Source organism: Pseudorca crassidens, chromosome 1, assembly GCF_039906515.1.
Source record: "Pseudorca crassidens isolate mPseCra1 chromosome 1, mPseCra1.hap1, whole genome shotgun sequence".
Classification (NCBI taxonomy): domain Eukaryota; kingdom Metazoa; phylum Chordata; class Mammalia; order Artiodactyla; family Delphinidae; genus Pseudorca; species Pseudorca crassidens.
The window spans coordinates 9,884,950-9,905,098 of NC_090296.1; the positions used below are offsets into that span (position 1 = coordinate 9,884,950).

At 46.2% G+C, this 20,149-nt stretch overlaps 1 protein-coding gene, 1 long non-coding RNA gene and 1 other non-coding gene across 9 annotated transcripts; 2 read left to right on the forward strand and 1 right to left on the reverse strand.

Moving 5' to 3' along the window:
• Positions 1 to 1,339: 1,339 nt before the first annotated feature.
• Positions 1,340 to 10,385, reverse strand: GLRX5 (glutaredoxin 5). The gene is made up of 2 exons (XM_067726546.1): positions 10,026 to 10,385; positions 1,340 to 1,978 (listed from the first exon to the last, which is right to left on the reverse strand). The coding sequence occupies exons 1-2, from the start codon at positions 10,309 to 10,311 to the stop codon at positions 1,800 to 1,802; spliced, it is 465 nt and encodes a 154-aa protein (XP_067582647.1). The 5' UTR covers positions 10,312 to 10,385; the 3' UTR covers positions 1,340 to 1,799.
• A 192-nt stretch (positions 10,386 to 10,577) lies between these two features.
• On the forward strand, positions 10,578 to 16,483 carry LOC137218863 (uncharacterized). 7 transcript variants are annotated; one of them, XR_010940899.1, is made up of 5 exons: positions 10,578 to 11,330; positions 12,166 to 12,351; positions 14,565 to 14,840; positions 15,068 to 15,446; positions 15,855 to 16,483. It is a non-coding gene; the product is annotated as an uncharacterized lncRNA (long non-coding RNA). The 7 variants fall into 7 exon arrangements; XR_010940897.1 differs by lacking the exon at positions 15,855 to 16,483 and having other exon boundaries at positions 14,541 to 14,840; positions 15,068 to 15,846; XR_010940903.1 differs by lacking the exon at positions 15,855 to 16,483 and having other exon boundaries at positions 10,579 to 11,330; positions 14,596 to 14,840; positions 15,068 to 15,846.
• On the forward strand, positions 11,582 to 11,856 carry LOC137207954 (small Cajal body-specific RNA 13). The gene has a single exon (XR_010935392.1). It is a non-coding gene; the product is annotated as a small Cajal body-specific RNA 13 (non-coding RNA).
• Positions 16,484 to 20,149: the final 3,666 nt, after the last annotated feature.

Consider the following 20,149-nt stretch of genomic DNA (forward strand, 5'->3'; position numbering starts at 1 on the left):
CTTACCTCTGCCACTGTAAAGATGTGCTTCTAAATAAATGCTCTGTTTAAGCCCTTGGAGATGAATGAAGGCTTCTGGGGACCCAAAGGCACACGGTGACAGGATGGGCTTTCTTCCCACGAGTCGCTTGCTGTCAAGCTTACCTCTAGCTCCACCTCCAGCCTAGGTGGAGAAGCACAGTCTTGGTAAAAGACACCACGTACTGGAAGATCTTGGCTATGATTACAGTTATGTCCTTTTTTATAAAGGCCCCATTTTTTTTTAATTTTAGGTATCTATTCTTTTTTTAAATTTATTTATTTTATTTACTTTTTTTGGCTGCATTGGGTCTTCATTGCCGCGTGCTGCCTTTTCTCTGGTTGCGGCAAGCAGGGCTACTCTTTGTTGCGGTGTTCGGGCTTCTCATTGCGGTGGCTTCTCTTGTTGCGGAGCACGGGCTCTAGGCGCGTGGGCTTCAGTAGTTGTGGCTCACGGGCTCCGGAGCGCAGGCTCAGTAGTTGTGGCACACGGGCTTAGTTGCTCCGCGGCATGTGGGATCCTCCCAGACCAGGGCTCGAACCCATGTCCCCTGAATTGGCAGGCGGATTCTTAACCACTGCGCCACCAGGGAAGCCCAAAGGCCCCATTTTTAAGGAATAAAAGACTCACGAGATCCCATTCCTTGGACGGCTGCTAATGCTGCTCCCTGTCCAAGTGCAGCGCAGGTGGCCAAGCACAGGTCTTCAGAGAAGGGCGAGCGGGGTGCCCCCCTCCAGCCTCCCCACCTCACTTCTCGCCAGTCCGCCCAAGCCTCCAACTGGATCATCAACACCTCTCAGCGTTCACAACACTTACTTCCCTTCGGAAAATTAGAGTACAGCTGGATGGCAATTTTTGTGGCAAATTTAACAGAAGAGTATGAATGAGAATCACTCTTAATTCCTAAAATCAAAAGGTCAGAGGTGCTAAAAGTCCTTATTGACTGAATGTCTGTGTCCCCTCAAAATTCCTATGCTGACATATAACCTCCAAAGGGATGATTTTAGGAGGTGGGGCCTTTGGGAGGTGATTAGGTCATGAGGGTGGAGCCCTCATAAATGAGATTAGTGCCCTTATAAAAGGGACTCCAAAGAGCTTCTGTGAGAACACAGTGGGAACACAGCTGCCTGTGAAGCAGGAGCAGGCCCTCACCATACACCTGATGTGCTACAGCCTTGATCTTGGACTTCCACCTTCCAGAACTGTGAGAATCAGTATCTGTTGTTTATAAGTCATTCAGTCTGCGGTATTTTGTTATAGCATCCCAAACGGACGAAGACAAATACTTATTGCTATTCAGATTAACAACTCACACGTGGTATCCCTGGGTTGGCAGTTTATTTTAAAAAACAACACCCCGGTTATCTTATTTTCTTCCTTGTCCATCGTTTTTCTTAACAGAACAAGTTACAAAAAATTAGGGATGGGGGGTATATGATCTTTGCAGACTGACATATTTGCAGAGGACTCATGAATAATAATGATGATTCAAAAGCTCCTAGGTTTACTCCTGAATCAAGCAAAGAGCAAAGGACAACATAAGAAGGAATCGTGTGTACAGCAATCTCGTCGTACAACATTGATTATGACAGTGCAGTGGTTACAATTACGTTCACGATAGGATATTCCTTGCTCAAACACCAGACATGCTAAAATCACCAGGCTGTTTGCACACTGGAGGAATCAGTGCAAACAGTCATCTGAGGAGCAAAACCCAGAATCGGGAAGGCTTTTCTGGCAGTGAGATTCTGACCCCAGCGGCTTCCTCGCGTGGGCCACCCTCACTTTGAGTCTTGATCTTTCTTTTCATCTAAGAGGGCGGAGCGGATCCCCAGCTTTTTCAGTTCTTCCACCAGGTCCCCATTCTGGTGCATCTGCAGAAGAATGTCACAGCCCCCCACGAACTCGCCGTTGAGGTACACTTGTGGGATGGTGGGCCAGTTGGAATAGTCTTTAATGCCTACGGGGAAAGAACATTTAACCGTCATTTCAGTGGTCAAATACCTGTACGGCAAAATACGTTTCCCTGCTCCTAGGGACACCCCGTAACCCTTCCTGGCTCCCCGTCCCTGGGGGACCGTGTATTTGCTACAAAGAGCATAAGCTTTTGAGTTGAATGGACCGCTGACTCTTCCAATTATAAACAGTGAGGCCTCCATCCTCTGTTTCCACCCTTATCTCACAAAGTTTTTATGAGAATCAGGTTAAGTAAGGCTCTCATAAACTACCTGACACACAATCAACCCTGGATTAATGGCAGAGAACTTGACTGGTTAATGCAAGTGACACAAGATACAGAAGGCTATATTCCCCATGCTTCTGCGGGCCACGTTTTCAGCAAAACAAACAAACGAAAGAAATGCCACTCCATTCCCAAATGGACTACTGAACGTGGATCCGTCATGGTAACTCACTGGCACACTGGGCAGCCCCCACCTAATGTTTTCCGTGCCTGTCTCAGCTGGTGAATTTACAGACACTGAGTCATTGGCTTTGATCTTTAATAATTCTTTTACCCAAAGAAAAATCCCTCTCCTGCGGCTAGACTGTGGCCCTCGTCCTATTCAGCCCCTCAGATGAGCTCTCCATGGGACAGCTGATCTGACTCAGCACAGAACTCGCAGGGACTGAGTGAAATGAAGGAAAGGCCCAAAGCGCATGAAGGTCCACGTCCTGGGCCAGGCACAGGGCCACGGGGTGAGACCCACTCCCTCCCTAAGAGACAACGGCTTTGAGGACACACCGAGATGAAGGATGTTCAGGGACAGTGCAGCCATGGGATGACTCTGTGCAGTGCTGCGCCACGAGGATGATGGCTAGGAAGGAAATGTGGTTTCAATCTTAAGGCAGATAAGATCACTCACTCTTTTCTAAATTCCTCCTTACCTTTTACTTCCTTTTCTACTCAGAGGTTGAGATGAAGTATACTTTTTTAAATGTACAAATAAATGAAACAGAAAAGTCAACAAAGTCTTCAGGCAAAAGACAGTATTACACAAATTTTAGAAATCAGTCAAGTGGTGGTTTTTGTGTAAACAAACTAAAAATACAAAACCTTTTTCTTGATGCCCTAGCATTTATTATCAGATGAGTTTTATCAAATAAGATTACCAATATGAGTTATATTACAAATAACCTTCCCAAGATACCATGTGTTTTTCTCTTTTACAGCAACTTCGCTCTAACCGACAGCGCTAGAGGGCCCCCAGTAGAGAGCTTTATCTTTCTTCCGCAGACAGACTTCATGGAGAGAGGAATGGTTACAACGTTATAGGCCCTGAAAAGCTCACTTCTAAGCCACTCTGGGTTTCTGTTTAAAAAAAAAATCAGCTAGAGGTTTGGAGGTTACCAATAAAGGGCAAATTCCATTAACCATCAGAATGCCTTTATATTTGAATACCCTGATGAGTTCAAGTTTTTTGTTTTTTGGTTTTTTTTTAATTCAAGTTTTTCATCACTCTGATGTTTGGTGCTACATAAACAATTACTTAGCATGTAAGCTCTTTGTTTTGGATTTTTTTTTTTTTTTAAACTCTACCCTCAAACACAAAGAGTCTATCAGAACTTAACTTTACGTTTCCAATAACACATCTTTTTTTACTTTATGATGCGGGGAGATTAAGAAACGTTCAGAATATGAACTTTTTACTTCTAAACTTTCTTAAATATGTTACATTTATGTACATGAACCATTTATCTGCACAATATTATATCTGGGTTTTTTTCCAATTAATAATACACTGCATTAAGCTTTTCATGGCAATGAATATCTACTGATTCTTTTGGCGAGTGCCTACAATTTTGGAAACAAACCCAAGGTGAAAACAAATTTGCCATCTGAGGGCCACCCAAAACCACGTTTAATCCTAAAAAGTACAATTTTTTGAAATAAAATCTTTGTTGAGTTAAAGAATGACTTGCTTTCATCAATCGTTTTTATGGTACTACACTCAACCAAAGCGTTAGGCAACAACTAAACATGACATTGTTGCAGACCATACACCTCAACTATAAGGGAAGGAAGGAAATCCATCCTAACCACCAAAACTACCAAAAATAAGCGGGCTTTCCACCATCCTGAACATCCAACATACAGTCACATGCAAGGGAGGCTAACTCCTTCCAAACCCCTTGGCCTGTGACTGTCCTAATAACTTCAAGAACTCAGAAGAACCCACCTCAGAACACACGGCATCGTGACAGCATCCAAGGTGCCTACCAGCTGATAGTTTATCAAAATTAAACTTAACTACTTCTTTAATTTTTAGATTATCAAGTGTTACAGGCGGCTGTTGTCAAAGCAAGGCTCTGGCATCTCTCCTAAAAACGATGCCATTTCCCATGTTTAAAAAGTCTGACTACAAGTTTAAATATTTAAGGAAATACCCAAATTGCTTCCTACAGAGTGAAGTGAGAAACTTCCAGTAAGGCTACATTCATGAATTGAAAACTAAAACAAATTCTGTCAATTCACAATTAATTGTTTAAACATGGCTAATTTTTCTCACCCTTTAAATTTTCAGTAACTGCAATATACAGTGATAATTCTTGTAAGTATCACATGGAATAACTCAGAATCAGAGAGCAACTCTTGAAAATTAGAAAAGCATACCCAAGAATGGATTTTAATGATAACCATATTTTATAGATGACAAACTGTGATTCAGTTTGGGACAGAAAATGGTGACTGCCAAGTTATATAACAGGTAACACTAGAACTGGGAGTTAGGAGGCTGTCTTACAAAATCTGTTCTACATACACCTACTGCCCCACCAAAAAAATGTCATGTTCTGAAGTATCAAGTGAGAGGGGAGAAAATGTTCTGGAAAATTCCCTTCCAGAACTTTCAAAAGGTACTTTTCAAAATTCATGACATTTCAGAACATTGGACCCCATTCCTGGTTTGGACAATAATCGTAAGAGCATCACGATTTTTCCGGTAGATTTTCAGTACACGAGCTTCAGAGTCTGACGCAGGTTGATGCCAACTCTGCCACTTAACGAGGCTCTGTTCCTCGGGCAAGTCATGTCACCTCCTCCTGCAATCACGTATTTCTCCATCTTCCTTAACTTAAGAGAATGACGTTAGCACTGCCTGACAAAAAGTAAACCGCGGTGCCGAGAGGGTCAAGGCGCTGGTTTGGGGTCAGCAGACTGTGGCTGGCTGGCCTGTAAATACAGTCTCAGATAAATCTGCTCATCTCTCAACCTGTTTCCTTTTCTGTAAAATGGGAATAACTCTATGCCTCACATATTTGTTATGAAGATTAAATAAGATATAATTGGTGAAATGAATTAAGCTCCCACAGCGCCAGGTGCACTGTGGCTACTCTCTCCACGTCAGTGTCCTCTACCCCACCCTCCACAGAAATGCTCTCCTGACAATGTACGCAAGTAAACAGAGGGAAAGAATGCAGGGAAAGAATGCAGGAAAGAATGCATACCAGTGAAGCATGCAATGCAATAATAAAAATACCATTTACTGAAATAAGGGTTCCTGAGTTTCATACTCTAAGTTTTTCACATATCTAATCTCATTTCATCTTTACAAAATTCCTACAAGTTATGTATAATTATCCCTATTTTACAGATGAAGAAATGAAGGCTCAGAGAGGTTAAATAACTTAACCAGCGTCACAGTGCTGACATACGGTAGAGACAGGATTTGAGTCCAGGTGTCTAGGAGTCCAAAGGCCAGGTTCTTGACCACCAGAGGTGGTCTCTGGCCGGAGGCTGGCATCTGTCACTCCTGCCCCACTGTGAGCCCCACCTGCACGACACATGGATCTGCAATCCATGGGACTGTTCCACATCTTTAACATTTATAGACACAAACGGCGTTAAGCCACAATTACCCTTTTGTAACTTGCTTTTTGACTAAGCATCGCCTTTTTTGAGAATACATCTAGATTTTTTTTTTTTAATTTTTAAAATTTTTGGCTGCGTTGGGTCTTTGTTGCTGTGCGGCTCTCTCTAGTTGTGGAGAGCGGGGGCTACTCTTCGTGGCGGTGCGCGGGTTTCTCATTGCAGTGGCTTCTCTTGTTGCCAAGCATGGGCTCTAGGTGCGCGGGCTTCAGTAGTTGTGACTCGCGGGATCTAGAGCACAGGGTCAGCAGTTGTGGTGCATGGGCCTAGTTGCTCCGCAGCATGTGGGATCTTCCCAGACCAGGGATTGAACCTGTGTCCCCTGCATTGGCCGGTGGATTCTTAACCACTGCGCCACCAGGGAAGTCCCTAGATCTAATTCATTTTAACCACAATTTAGTTTTCCATCGTGACTAAGCTACAGTTGGTTTCTTCAGTCTGCTGCTAACAGACCAAGATCTGTTCTTGCCCACTTTTCATTATCACAAGGAACACTGCAGTGCTCACCCTTACGTGCATCTCCTAGCTCACATGCAGGGGACAGTCTCTCTAGACAAAGGGGTGGCAAACTACAGCCTTCGGGCCAAAGCCGGTCCACATCCTTTTGTAAATAAAGTGTTATTGGAACTTCGCCCCGCTCATCCGTCTATGTGTTTGTCCCTGACTGCTGTACACTGTAACAGCAGAGCTGAATAGGTGTAACAGAGACCACCAGGCCCCCAAAGCCTAAACTATTTACTCTCTGGCCCTTTACAAGGAAGCTTGCCGATCCCTGATGTAGCCTAAATAGCCGGGAGTGAAAGAGCTGGGTGTTCAGCTCTGTTCACCTTCAACTTGACTGGGTACTGACAGTCACTCCTTCCAAGTGCGGGTGCCACTTTATACCCCCATCTGCAGCATACAACCTGCCCACCAGACACCCGTGCACACTTGTTATCTGCTTTTTAATGCTTACCAACGTCATAGCTCTACTACTGCCTGAAATTCCTTGATACTGGAAAGGCTGGGCATATTTTCAAATACTTAATAACGATTCAACAATAGGATGATGGGTATTCATTCAACAGACGCTGTTCCCGACTCGAGGAATACAGCGGTGATCTGAGTAGGTAGAAATTCGAGTGTCTATAACGTTTTTAAGAGCAGGAAAGAGAGTTTATGATAAAATGATAAATAAAAGAAGCATTTATTTATTCATTAAAACACGCACTGAAAGCTCGCTTTGCATAAGCATCACACACAGTGCTCAGGGAGTCGCAGAAGACACGTTCCCTGCTCTCAGGAGGGCAAAATGCTATAGACATGGGTGATCTCAACTCCGTTAAAAAAGAAAAAAAAAACTGTTAGAAACTAGATCCAAATGTTAATAATAATGGTTTATACGGAATTACAGGGGATTTTCATTTTATTTAGATTTTCAGTGTTTTCCAAATTCCTCCCATGAGCACATGTTACTTTTGCCACTGAAAGTAAAGATTAGTCTTTGTTAAGACCAAGAGCAGGATATGGTGACATCCATCCACCGTGACCCTATGTGGCCGTCTTGTGGGTGCTCCAGATTTTTAGAAAGGAACCTTGAGGAAGGCCAAAACGCAAAGCTGCCTCAGTCTCAGGCCTCAGGGTGACACCTCTGTGCATCACACTCCCTGGACCCAGTGCCCAGAACTAGGAGACAGTGTCTGAGGGTCTTCCTCCGACTTGGGTCCTTTCTAAAACTCAGCCTTCTCTGGCACAAGAAAACAGGAAAGGCCAATTTTGCAGAAGCCCCTATCCTGTTACTAGAAGTGACCTTGGGTCTGGGAAAAGTTCACAGACATATCTTTAGTTGGCAAAAGCAAGCATCAGACAGCCTGTCAGTCTCTCCTGGTAAAGCTGAAGGTGTGGAGAGCAAACAGATGAAGAATCTTCATGTTCTAAAGCCTCACCCTGGCTAAACTACTCCCCACTCTAATAACGTGCTTACACCACCCTGCCCTAGTCTGGAGGTTAATACTTACCCTAAGGTTTACTTTTCTAGGCAACGAAAGACGGGTTATGTTCAATATGTATGCAACACACTCACTAACTAAAAGGAATGGTCTGATGAAGCTCAACGGTCAAGAAATTTAAGGGTTAAATTCCTGTTGCTACTGTTTGAACACTTAAGAACAGAAGACTGGAAGTCAGATACACAAGTGCTCTCGGCAAACATTCTTATTCCTGCTGTTACTTTCAGTTTACTGGCCATATTCCAGTATAGCCCATCTCCGGTTATATTTCAGAAAAATGTTTTAATTCAAGTATAGTTGATGTACAGTGTTTCAGGTGTACAGCAAAGTGATTCAGTTATAACATTTCTGGTTATATTAAACAGGAGAACAGAAATTCATAAACCAAAGACTCTCAAAACTTTAAGCTAAGCAAGATAATCAACAACACAACGTTCTACTAAGGACCACAGTGGCAATTTGCAAGCGGCCTGAGGCAAGGTCCCAGCAGAAAGATTACAGAGTAGTTTCTCCTATCTTATCTTTTAGGCAGAGACGCCACTGCTGCTGCATGAAGACTGCAGATCGCCCTGTATGTGAAAAAAGCCAGCAATTGGTAGCATTCCAGTACTCCAAGAAGGGAGAAGGATCATGGGCACAGCACACGGAAATATTACATATGCCTCTTAGTAACTCTAAGCTGCCTTCACTCCTTGTTTCCATCCACCAAAACCGAGAGTTCTATAAGGATTAGATTCCATGGGAAAAAATACTTTTAAAACCATAAAGTGCTAATAATAAAATGGTCACCATTTAATGGATGCCTTCTGAGTGCGAGATAAGAGGACAAGGCACTTTCTAAAAGTTTTATTTTCACTTTTTTCCTCACAAAACCTTTGCCAAGTGTGGTTTCATTATCCTCATATTACCGAAAAGGAAAATGCAGTCATGTCCCTTGCCTCGGGTTGCACAGCTGATTGGCCAAAGGAGTCTAACCCAGAGCCTTTCCCTGACGCCAGCCTGTCTCATCTCTGCTGGAATGACTATGATTGACAACTTCAAATGTAGAAGAGCAAAATACAGAGTTCTGAATGTAGACTACCATAGAACTTGAGGCCCTAAAACACTTTTTAGAACACTGTCACTAAACAACATCAGGAAACTCGGGGAGAACTCAGTCACTAAAAGTCTAACTGGAATGCCACCCTTCAGGGGGTACAGGCACGGTCCCCCCATGCCTCCAACAACCGCACCCACCCCAGCCAAGGAGCAGACCCAGGTGTTCTGGCCTCTCTCTCCTCCCGCACTAAGATAAAATAGAAGAATGCAGGTAAGGTTCTCAGCAAGGTGCTCATCAGAAAAGATGCTAGTTAACTGTCAGGGCCCTCCATCCTCCCCTCTGGGCCACTGAAAAGTCACAGACACTACTGTGTCTGCCCCAGACCCTGACCGGTTCCTGGAGCTCCAAGTTTGAGTGAGCTAGGGCCCAGAAGTCATTCTTCGTCCCTCTCCCCACAAGCCTCTCCAATCCCTAGCCGCCACAAATCTCCCCCATCCTTGAGTATCTAAAAATAAATTGCATGTCTTTTTCTCCCACACCAGATCCCAACTAAGACCTGTCCAAAAGCTGTGTCAACCGCTCCTGTAGCAGCAACAGAGAACGGTCCCTGTCACCCCGAGCCTTGAGGCACGACAGGCCAGCCTCTGAGCCCCTAGCCTCAGACAAGGGCAACCTCGACCCTCCCCCCGCCATCAACAGCACCTCTCCTTATCCACGAGGCAGGGCAGCCCCTCAAAGTGTCCCCGAAGTGCTTACCTCTAATGGCTCTTCTTGTATCCCTCTCTGCCCACTTCCCCAGCCCTGCAGAGCAGGAAGTCAGGCTGCTGACCACGCTCCTTGGATTCAGCCGAAGAGCACTGGCCCCGAAATGCCTTTTTCAGCTCAGAGTGAGGACTGGGGAACCGCTAGGACTTACTCCATTGCCCATGTTAGCCCAGAGGCCCAGATCCTCGAGATCCAGTTCAAGTCGATCAGGCCCCCACCCTAGACCCGTGTGGAAGCTCGTGTCTGAACTCCCCTCGAGCTCCCGGACGGACCGTGCCCGACAGACCCTCGACCCCGCAGAGTGGCCTCGGCCGGTCGCCCCCCAGCTCCGCCCCCAGCCGGCTCTGACCTTGCCTGAGCTGGGGGTCTTCCAGCACGTTGTAGGCCGCGTAGTCGCGGACGCCGTGCAGCCGCAGGATCTGCACCACGGCGTTGCTGAAGCCGCACTGGGGCTGCTCCGGAGTCCCCTTTAGGAAGACCACCACCCTGTCCTTCTTCACCAGCGCGTCCAGGTGCTCCGACGAGCCGCTGCCGCCCGAGCTCGCCGCCCGCACGCCCGGGCCCCGCAGGCCGCCGCCCGCGCCGCGCCCCCAGCGGAGCAGAGCCGCAGCCGCCCGGCTCAGGGACCCGCTCATCCCCGCACGCTGGCCTGAGCTCTCGACGGCCAAGGACCTGGGCGAGCCAGCCGAAGCCTTCCCGGGGCCCGGCCCGCGGAGGCCCGGCCCGCCCCCCGGAGGCCCTCATTGGACCGGCGACGAAAAGCTCTCCGTGATTGGAGAACCCTGGCCCTCAATTGCTGGATTCCACCAATCATGTTACTCGTCCCGCCCCGACAGGTTGGAGGCGGTCCTTACGCCTGAGCCGCATTCTATCGCCTTACCATTGGCCTCCGGAAACCGTTTTGTCAGTTGATTGGAGAGAGTGGATGTCCATCAGGGTCACGCTCCGAGGCAAGGGGAGGCGAAACGAGAGGGAAGACGGCTTCTCTCTGAAGGGTAGACGGGCCTGCTGGGACGCTCCGGGAGGACTTGGGACAGGCGCTGGGCGGGGTTTCGTCGTTCCGCGGAACGCCGGGAAGGGGTCACTTCCAGATGAAGATTCCGGTTCCGGTGCGGGCGGAGGTTGCGTTGCCACGGCAGCGCGGTTGGCCGGCCGCTGGTTCTGGCGTTCCGGGTGGTGGGGGGGCTGGAGCAGGCTTGGATCCGCCGTTCCCGGCTTAGGTGAGCTTCCCGGAGCTTCAGTAAGGCCGTGGCTGTTCGCGGCGAGAGCAGGGACTGCGCCGGGCTCTGGCGGCCAGGCCTGCCCGGGGCTACGGCGTCGGGGCCCGGGCCGTGTGTCGCAGCCCTCCTGTGGTCCCGCTGCCCCCGTGGGAGCAGAGGCCCAGACCTCTTCCCGTGGTTCCCGCCTCTGCAGCGCGATTATTTCACTAAAACAACTTTGATTTTTAAAGTTTGTAAAGAGCTCTCGTCTGTGTGATCGGGGCTTCGCTGACTTTCCAGCCGACCTAAGCCCCTGGGCTTGGGCCCAGGAAAGGTTGAATGGGGAACTAAGAAAGGAATTGGTTCATTCGACAGACGTTTTCTGAGCAGCTGCTGCGTGCAAGGCACGGTGCCGGCGCGGGACCTGTGCCCAGAGCTTGAGAAATGAGAAGCAGGTACAAATCAATGTGAGGGTAGAGAGGAGGGAAGGGAAGCCTCCCTAGGCCCACTGCTTTCTCTGTTCTCCATTGTGCTTAGTACATCTTGACATATATTTGTTAACTTGTTTATTGACTTCCCTCCCAGACCGTCAACTTCATTCATTACTGTATTCTCAGTACGTAGAACAGTGCTTGGAAGCTAGCAGGTGCTCACATTGGTGGAAAGAATGATCCCAGAAGAGCGGGGCTCAGTGAAATCGCCACGTGGTCTGTAGTCTTGGAGCGGTGCTGGGTTGGTGGTACCCTAGAGCACACCAGACTTGCAGAGAAAGCATTCTCCAGAGGAAGCTGAGGCATGGCTGCTCAAGGGACAGCAGTGCCATGTGCAATTTTCCTCTGATAGTTTCCGATTACTGTTGCCACGGTGATAATGGCTGTGCCATGTCATTATCTATCAACCGACAGTAAGAGAAGCTTTTGCAGTCAGATGTTGTTTAACAGATGGAGTGGTTTCTGTTGGACACTAAGTACTGCTACAAATTACTTTCTTTTTAAACCCTAAGTATTTAAAAAGTTGTGGCTGGAGGTGACCTGGTTCTGCTTTGGAGGTGCTCAAATTTAAAAATCAGAAAATTAGTACATGTGCTGACAGCAAGTGAATCTTCCAAATAATCGTTCACCGGGAGACTTGAGGCCAGTAAGCTGAAAATAAACTCAAGATGTTACTCAGAAGTGCTCCCCAGTGACGTATTTGTTTTATCCCCGTGGTTGTTATTGATGTTTGGTAGTTTTCTAATGTGGGACCCAAAATTGATCAGCTTCTTAAAGAGTCCTTTTTTTTCCCCTCTAGAGTCATTGATTCCAGGTAAATCAGAGGAACAAACATCATACAGAAATACACAGGACAGTAACATACAGGAAGCGATGTGATGTCGAAGCTTAACTGTTGTTTCAAAAGTCCAGCATCTGGTGCACCTAACAGTAGGGGCTATATTATTTGCAAAGTCACCTGACTTTTACTCATACTTATGTTCTGGTAAGTTTGTTTTAGTTTTTTTTTTTTAATAAATATTGGCAGTTCACTCCAGAAAACCTGAATTGTTTATTGCCTACCCTGAACTGTCTCATTCCGCTCTTGCGTTAACTGGAATAGGGAGAAGAATTTGCAAACTTACGATGTGAGGATCCAGAGACGTAGTGCTAGTCATGGGGAGTGTCATGTCACTTATCTAGTGTGTGATACTGGCTTTGCCAGTACAGTTGGCAGACATTTTATTAAATTGAGAAAATACAGCTGTCATTAAAGGTTAAGAGTAGTCCTTCAGCAGGAAGAATACAAAGCCTGTGTTCTCCAAATTTATAATAGAGTTGCTGTGTACAGTCGAGTATGATAAGGACATCCATGAAATGCAAGGAAAGCAAGTCGGGGCTCTTTCAGGGAGCTAAGTGGGATGGCTTTGATAGTATTGACCAAGGCCAGGAAAAAAGATCATGTATCTAGACCAAAGAAATTGAAACAATGCACCTAAATTTAAGTTTCTAATAAAGCAACCTAAAATGCAAAATGTTGTATGTGTTGAACAGACTGCTTTCTGTCTTTGACTTAAAACCACTCATCAAGTATTAGCACCAAACATCAGTGACTTAAAGAATCGAAGAAAATAGTGTTCAAAATATTTCTTCCAAAGCACCAACTTCTTATATATGATGTGGCATTTGAGTTACGAGCTTTCTCATTAGAAATTCTGTAGTGAGAAAGTATGATAAAAATACACTTCTTAAACAGTTGTAAGAAATCTGCATTTATGCTCAAATGCATTAGGGTGTTTGTTTGTTTGTTTGTTGCGGTACGCAGGCTTCTCACTGTTGTGGCCTCTCCCGTTGCGGAGCACAGGCTCTGGACGCGCAGGCTCAGCGGCCATGGCTCACGGGCCCAGCCGCTCCGCGGCATGTGGGATCTTCCCGGACCGGGGCATGAACCTGTGTCCCCTGCATCGGCAGGCGGACTCAACCACTGCGCCACCAGGGAAGCCCCATTTGGGTGTTTTGAAGATGGAAGTCACCATCTTTATCAGTTTGTGATCTCCCATGTAGACATTAATGGGGAGGTAGGGGTGGGAAGTATAGGAAACTTAGGAGAATCCTAGGATTTGGGGTCACAAAGTATAATTAGACCCCAAACTAAATAATCATACCATGTAAACATGCTGACTCAGGCATCCTAAAAATGTTTTTCTTCCCTGTGCTTATTTATAGATAAGCCTTTACTATATTTAGTAAAATTTCTCCTTTCTCCCCACTCCGCCAAAAGCAAATTCACTGTTGAACCCATAATTAAAACCTTATAAATTTGAGATCATTTCTTCCTATATATCAGCTCTAAATGAAGAGTCAGGATTATTGAGCGTAAGATGAAACTTCGTTTGAACACTTAGCATGTCAGTGTTTTCGTACCCTAACTGCAGTCCTAAAGGTCACGCTGCATTCTGACAGGGTGTGGTGGTTGTGCATAGGGCACATGACCCAGCAATGTCTAGGTCTGAGCTGGCCAGAGCATTCTGCGAGTGTCATTTTAAGAGAAGAGTGGCTGCAGGTGTTGCACAACGGGTTGAGCCACCAAACATTCCTGAGCTGAAATGGCATTCGAGACCCAGATTTCCACAGACGCAAGCTGAAGCTTGAGACCGTTCTCTGTGGTGCCCCTTAGCTATTCAGTAATTTTAGAGCATCACTGCAACCCTGGAATTAACGTGATTCCCTAAGAAGTAATTGTTATGTGTGAGAAACTGAGGCAGTGCCCAGCCCCCTGAGAAAATGTTTGCTGACCCGTAATGCAAAGATAGAAATGCCTTTGCAGGGACTTCCTGGGGGCGCAGTGGTTAAGACTCCACACTCCCAATGCTGGGGACCCAGGTTCCATCCCTGGCCAGGGAAATAGATCCCATGTGCATGCCGCAACTAAGAGTTCACATGCCACAACTAAGGAGCCCACCTGCCACAACTAAGACCCAGAGTAACCAAATAAATAAATATTAAAAGAAAAGAAAAGAAATGCCTTTGGGATCTTCACTTCCTCTATCTGACAAGACAGCTGGGTTTATAAATACTTCTCTGGCCATGGGAGTGGCCTCAGTTTTGCTAATCGCAGGTTCTCACATCATGTGGGCTCAGCCTAGAGGCAGGAAGGGAGACCTCATTCGGGCCCCCTTCCACTCTATCACAAAGGTTCTGCTCTCCTCCTCTGGGTAGAATGAAGAGAAATGATGTCCTGTAAATTTAGTTCAGTCTGGAACACACTGTGGGAGATACAGGTGAAAATGGATTCCTGAAGAGGCACTTATGAAAAGCCTGGATGTCACAGCAGAGCCTGATTCTGTTCTGGGGTTTGGACTGTAGAGGTGTGCGGCCTGGCTTCAGTCCTAAGCATCACTTACGAGCTCTTTTGGATTTTCCTTGGAATTTTCTGCCCCTTACATCTTCCCCTTCCTGGATTTGTGAAAAATGTCTTTGTGACATCTGCAAAAGGTAATGCCTATTTCAAGATGTCTTTATCTAAGGATTGCAGAGTTTTAGTGAATCACTTTGTACTCTATTCCTCTGCTCCTAGACATTTACCCCCAAAATATTGGCATGCATGTGTAGTACAACAAACTGGTTTTGTGTACATGAATTCATTTGAAACTTGCATTAGCCCTAGGCTAATAGTTCTCTGGCATTTTGGTCCCTAAATTAAGTTCTCTTTTCACTAAAAGATCCCACATACTGTGGAGCAACTAAGCCCATGCACCACAACTACTGAGCCTGCACTCTAGAGCCCACAAGCCACAACTACTGAAGCCCGCGCGCCTAGAGCCCGTGCTCCGCAGCAAGAGAAGCCACCACAATGAGAAGCCCGTGCATAGCAACAAAAACCCAACTCAGCCAAAAATAAAAATAAATAAATTTATTTTTTTAAAAAAAGAATGAACCAGAAGTAAAAAAAGAAAGATTGTTAATAACATCTTTTTGACAGACTTGAGCACTTTGGGTTCCTCTTTTTACCTTCACAAGCACTTCTTAAATCTTACTGTGGAATCGTAGCAAAGCCATCAAGTCCCACAGAAAATTAAATATTCCTGAATTATCTCCAGGGTATGTATGTATTGGATACAGATGTGATTTTTATGCTTTGTGAAACTAAACTGGCAACAATTTCAATGCAAAACTCCAAGGAAACAAATAACCCATAGCTTTTCACTTCTGGAAGTTTCATTCTCTTTTGTCCCCATGCTGCTTTTTCTCAGTGAGGCCTGAAGTCTCTGGCTATATATAGGCTTTTAAACTCAGACATCTGCTGGATTTTGTTCTATTGAGAACTTTATTTCGAGGGAAAGAGCCCAAATCATACCTCCTGTCAGGTAATATTAAGAATTAAGTGGTAATCATAAAACATGTTAAGACTTAAGGTGATAAAAGAATTGTTGAATTTTCCTCAACTGTCTGTTTAGTGAAAGATTTTAATGTTTTGTGTTATGTTTCTTTTTTTTTTTTTGCAAGCAGATAGATTCCATGATTCAAACTGTTATTACATTTCCAGCGACTTCTGAGAAGGTGCCCAGACCACAGAATTCAGAAAGCAAGGAGCCAGTACAGTTGTGTGTCACACTTGCTAGGAAGATTTATCTGTTGGCAGGAGTCTGTGTCTTCCTCTGATAATCACTGAGATTGCGGCCAGACGAACACTGAGAAAATTTTATTGTTTTCCTTTGAATGATGGCTAAGATGTATTGCCAAGGCCATAAATATTCATTATGTTGAGTCAGAATTTCATTTCACACTTCAACCTTTGAGCCTTCATAATTTCAGGCTTCAAAATTAAATCTTGCTGTCATGGAAATCCACTGCTCTAGCCTACTTCAACAAAGTAGCTAGTGAAGGACCCCAGTTTCACCGATTGGGGGAGTGGGTTGGAAATGGGCTGACGTTAACTGTTCATTTTCCTTTGCAGGAAAAAAACTGGAGGATTTTAAAAAATATTTTTTCCTACTCTTATGGCCAGAAAAATCCCACTTGCTAATTCTAAACTTTACACTTTTTGAAAGTGTACTCTACTGAGGTAGAATTAATTGATACCAAATTTCTGTGAGCCAGAGTTTTGGAGTTTTAATAAAAGACTGTATTATGAACCAGTTGCCCTGTAATAAATAAATAAATAAATAAAAGAAGGGAGGAGCATTTTGCATAGGCTGCACTTGCAAAATTGAGTCACCAAGAAAATTTTGTATCAAAAGCCTTGAGAAGGTGACATACTTGCAGGCTTTCTCCCCTCTCCAGACATCCAGTGGCCTGCACTTAGTGTAACTAAGCACATGTCAGTCCACTTGGTGAGCTATTCCCATTGGTTCATCTCTTCATACTGCTGAGCTGCAGCTCTGTGATGGTTCATGCATACTGCCGGCTGGTGGGGAACAATAATACCCTCCTACTTGAAGGGATTTTTTAAATTTTTTTTTTTTTGCGGTACGCGGGCCTCTCCTGTTGCGGAGCACAGGCTCCGGACGCGCAGGCTCAGTGGCCATGGCTCACGGGCCTAGCCGCTCCGCGGCATGTGGGATCTTCCCGGACCGGGGCACGAACCTGTGTCCCCTGCATCGGCAGGCGGACTCAACCACTGCGCCACCAGGGAAGCCCTTGAAGGGATTTTTTTAATCCCTTCTTGAAAAATAACCCATCATCTTTCAAAATCATTCTGTATTTTGAGAAACTTGGAGCATTTCATAATGAGTCTCTGCCTTACCCCACGAGACAGGTAGGGGGCACTAGTCTGTCTTACTTAGGAAGCAGGGGCAGCAAGAGCCAGTAAGTGCTGTCGGTTCAGTGCACACAGTGTCTAGCCGGTTTCTAGGAATCGGCTCTCACTCTCAGTTCCCGTCCAAGTCCTGTTCTAACTTTAGGGAATGGTTTACTCTCTCAGTTTTCTAATATTACAGCCACAGCAGATTAGGAGCAGTAAATTTAAAAGGCTAGCACTAAAAGCAGGAAGAAGCAACGACTAACAGGTTAACAGGAGATTTTTTTAAATTGAGAAGCAGATATTTGGGGATTTTCCTCTTTTTTTTTTTTTGAAAAGTCACATTCTGGAAGCGTTTGGTGTAAGCAGGGGAAACATCCCTCACATGTCACAGTTCCTTGAGCATTAGAGCCCTGTGTAGTAATTCTAAATCATCCAGAAAAGGAAATGGTATTTCATGTGCTTTGGTTAAGAAGTCAAGGAAACGTAGTATATATTAGATTGCCAACAAAAATTATACAGACTCATGGCCTAAGGGGGTTGTGTTAAATAAATTTCAGAGGAATACTTTCTTCCCTCATGCCAGATAAACAGAGTTTTATTTCTACTTTTTTTAAAATATATTTTTATGTCTTTATTCATTTGGCTGTGCCGGGTCTTAGTTGCAGCACTCAGGGTCTTCGCTGAGGCATGCAGGATCTTTCGTTGCGGCACGTGGGATCTCGTTTCCTGACCAGGGATCAAACCCAGGCCCCCTGCATTGGGCGCACGGAGTCTTAGCCACTGGACCACCAGGGAAGTCCCTATTCTACTTCTGTTATGTGTCTCATATTAGTCCATGATGAGCACTTAGAAATACTTAATACATTTAATTAGGTGGTGAGGTATTGAATAATATGGGCATAAAGTTGGGTTTTTCTAAACTGTATGAATCAGTTAGGGCTTGAGAGCTCAGCTACCATCAGGCCTGGAGACAGCTGCGCATAAAGCAGTTCTGCAAACCCTGGATACACAGTCATCAAAGAATATAACCACTGTGTGTCCTACCGCTCAGCCCCATTTTACTACTTTTGGGGACGGAAACCCTTTAGGGGTTTTCTGTGTATCACAGTTTAATTTTATGCCCTACTGCCCACTAGACCATCAGCTTCTAGTCCAACAGAACTCATTTTTTCACCCCTGGTCCTTAGTACTACGCCTGGCACTTAGTATGTGCTCAATGCATAACTCCTGAATGGAGAACACGTGACATGGTAAGCAAGGCAGGACAGTATCTCAGAAACCCCAAACTGCGTGAAACTCACAACACTGACCGCAGATGCCATCGGAGGGAGAGAAACATTTGGCCGTAGAGCTTGTGCTAAGCAGGACGTGGAGTGGAGTAAGACACTCCCACTGCCCGGGACCTCACCATCTTACAATGAGGACAGATGCAAGAATGTCACTAAGTACTGGAGAGGGCTGAGGGTGTGGGCCCCGACACAGCGAGTCAGGGCCTCAGGGATCAGAGCCAGTCGGTAGAGGGGCTGGTGTTTGACTTGAGTGTGGACGAAGAGGTAAAGAGCTGCTATTTAAAAAGGAAGGACAAAAAAAATTAAGAGAAAGAGAAGGACATTCCAGGGAGAGTACAGCCAGGGCAAAGGCATGAAGGCCCAGGCGTGCTCTGGGGGCTCACCAGGCAGTAGGATTTTGTCCTTGGGTTGAGAGAAGATCACAGAGTGTAAGCAGCAGAGTTCTTGGGAGATGAGCCTGGTAGGAATGTTGATGAATTGCAGGTGGCCCAGACTGACCGAGGGAGGCCAGTCCGGAGACCCTTGTAAGATGGAACGATTCCCAGGCTCTGGCTTGTGTGCTAGGGGTGAAGGGCAGCAGTGCAAAAGCCACGTTCCACAGTTTGATGGTAGGACTGACAGCATCTGGTGGCTGGTGCGTGTGGGGACGAGGCTGGGAAGAAGCAGGCAGGACTCAGGCTTACTCCCAGGTTCTGGCTTAGCCACTAGAGCTCCTGCCTGCTGAGGAATATGGGAAATACCGGGGGAGGAGGAGGGAGGGTTGAAGGGGTGAGTCATGGGTTACTTCTGAACATTCTGAGTTTCCAGGAATCTGAGGGGCATCTATCTAAATCATTAGGTTATGTCTGAAATACTGGGGGAGATGATTCAGATGATTGCCCGGGCAGGTCTGGACCTGATGGTAAAAGAGATTCGGGCAGGGAGAGCAAGAAAAAGGAAAAACCAGGGATGAAAGCTGGGGGATGTGTGCAGTTAGGGAAGGACAGGCCCGAAGACGAGAAAGGAGGCAGGAGAAATGAGCAAGCACTTGCAGGAGAGAAGCCCCGTCAGGGCTGTCAGAAGCCGAGAGAGGCCAGGTAAGGACCCAAGTGTCCCCTGGGTTTGGCAGTGGAGGTAAGCAAAGCATGGCTGTGGGCTGGGCAATGAGGGCATTCCCCAGCCTTGGGCAGCTCCCTGAACCTCTCGAGTCTCTGGAGCATGAAGGAGCTGGGCCAGTGGATATAGTGTCTTCAGGCTGCTATCTGTGGGCATGCACCTGTGTTTCAGGCCATCTTAGAGTGTAAACTGAGCGGACAGGGTCCAGTCCTTTGCCCAGATTTGCCAGTGACACAAACAAACATTTCAGCTGGGATGATGAAACAGCCCTGATTGCTGAAGCAGGTGAATTAATCCCGCTGGCGCAGCATCAGCAAGGACCTTTGAAATACCCAAGGACACAGGGTGTGCGTGCTGCTCTCCTGCCTGTTCACGGGGGCTGCTTCTGTCTGCTGAGCACGATTTGAAGAGCCAGCAGGTGCATTTGGTGGCACTTGCCGTTTTTCTCTGCGCACCAACTCGACAGCATCAAAGAAGAAAATGAGGATTAAAGTTCTGTGAGATTCCAGGCCAGGTGCCGGGGTCTCGCAGTGCAAGGACTTGTGGCAGTCAGTTCGAAAAGCGTTTGTGCCGCCTGTGTCTGGGGCCAGTTTGCAGCAAGATTCTAAGGTTTGCTGGAAAGAAGCTCCTGCAGTGAAATGGCCTCTGCTGGGGAAACACCAAGCATTGTCATCGAG